Source organism: Temnothorax curvispinosus, unplaced genomic scaffold (genome assembly GCF_003070985.1).
Source record: "Temnothorax curvispinosus isolate PA1 unplaced genomic scaffold, ASM307098v1 QBEX01006344.1, whole genome shotgun sequence".
In the NCBI taxonomy this organism is placed as follows: domain Eukaryota; kingdom Metazoa; phylum Arthropoda; class Insecta; order Hymenoptera; family Formicidae; genus Temnothorax; species Temnothorax curvispinosus.
The window spans coordinates 1-1,530 of NW_020216124.1; the positions used below are offsets into that span (position 1 = coordinate 1).

At 39.5% G+C, this 1,530-nt stretch overlaps 1 protein-coding gene across 1 annotated transcript; it reads right to left on the reverse strand.

The window, feature by feature from the left end:
• Positions 1-326: 326 nt before the first annotated feature.
• On the reverse strand, positions 327-699 carry LOC112455796 (the record flags this gene model as incomplete). Its single annotated transcript, XM_025017978.1, has 1 exon — positions 327-699. A coding segment is annotated over exon 1 (373 nt), but the record flags the coding sequence as incomplete, so codon positions are not given.
• Between the last annotated feature and the right edge of the window lie 831 nt (positions 700-1,530).

Below are 1,530 nucleotides of genomic sequence, written 5' to 3' on the forward strand. Positions count from 1 at the left end.
GCTTATGTAACAAACATAAAATATCTTATATCTTTGGATAACATAAAAAATCTCGATTTTTCTCATTTTTGTGTTAATATCTTATACCTTATATAAATGTTAATAGCTTATACCTTGAATGCTTCTAATAACCTTTTTTTCTAGCAACTTAATTTTTTTTGTACTTATAAAATGTGTCAAAAATAAAAAAAAAAAATTAAAACTCACGTCGTTTTTGTAACAAACAAATATCTTATAACTTTGGATAACCTGCAAGTTTGTTTAAGAAAACAAACAACGTTCTTTGCGTCCTCCATCACGATCATCCCAGTGGGCTAGCCAATCACCAATCTTTGATTTCAATAATTTTACATCTGCAGGACAGTGTTTCATTATTGCAGCTTCGAAACATTCAAATAACACAGTGGCACTGAAATCAAGTTTTTCCACTCCTTTTTTCTTTCGACCTTGGCCAGAATACTGTCCTTGAATTTCTTTCTTAATAATTTGTGGAAGAATCTTATGTATGCAATCTTTGATATTAGAAAAATCTAAACACATCAATAACAGAAGATCCATCAAAGCCTTTTTTTTGTCCTCGTTTGTTCTCAATTCTTCCTCGAATTTAAGAAAATCGGGGAGTGTCTCAATAGGCAAATTAATCTCCAGTTTCTCTTTCAACTCAGCTCTAGTGCCCTGTGGTTTTTCACCTATTTTCATAGTTCCAATAATCTTTTCTATTTCCTCGCTCCGAGCTTTCACATCATACAAAATACTCCTCTTCGCTGAACGAATTTTTTTGACCATGATAATCTGGAGGTCCTGGAATTTTCTATCGAAATATGTCGTCAATTGATTAAATGTCTCTGGTTGTAGAATATCATTCTTTTCATTTTTATCTGCCTGTCCGTCTAATTGTTCCGTAGGACTTTTCTCACCATCATCAGGTACGATTCCACTCGATGCTAAATTGAAAAACAAAATTATCAATGTTGTTCGGGCGCGCAATAAACGCGCCGAACGAATCGCCGAATCCGTTCCGCGAGAACGCGAGATAATTGCGAGTGGCTTCGTTCAGCCCTTTAACTATGAGACGACCGGGGTTTCAGCTAACCGCGGACTCGATCGCTTGTTAGGAAGTTGAGTGGAAGGCCCAAAAGACAGCAATTGATTTATAATACATATAAACTTTATTCGATATAACAAAACGAATCTGACGAAACGCGAGATGTACAGAAAAATTAGTGCGAATGCACTCGGCGCGCTGTGACGTGTCGTATGCGTAGTTTTGAAATGCGATTTACATGACGTGCGCAATGAAAAGCGGTAAAAAACGGTAGACGGTATCGCGGATGCAATTGTCGCGGTGTGACGGAGTTGCAAAACGCGGTCTAACGTCCGATGCCTACAGAGACGCGGTAGGTATATACGGCAGGAAGCGAAGCACCGGGGTCACGACAGCGAGAGGGCTCGCAACGAGACCGAGCGTGCTCGACCCCGCGGAATCGTGATCGTCGGTTTGGTAGGCTGGAGTTCGGGGACACCTGAGAG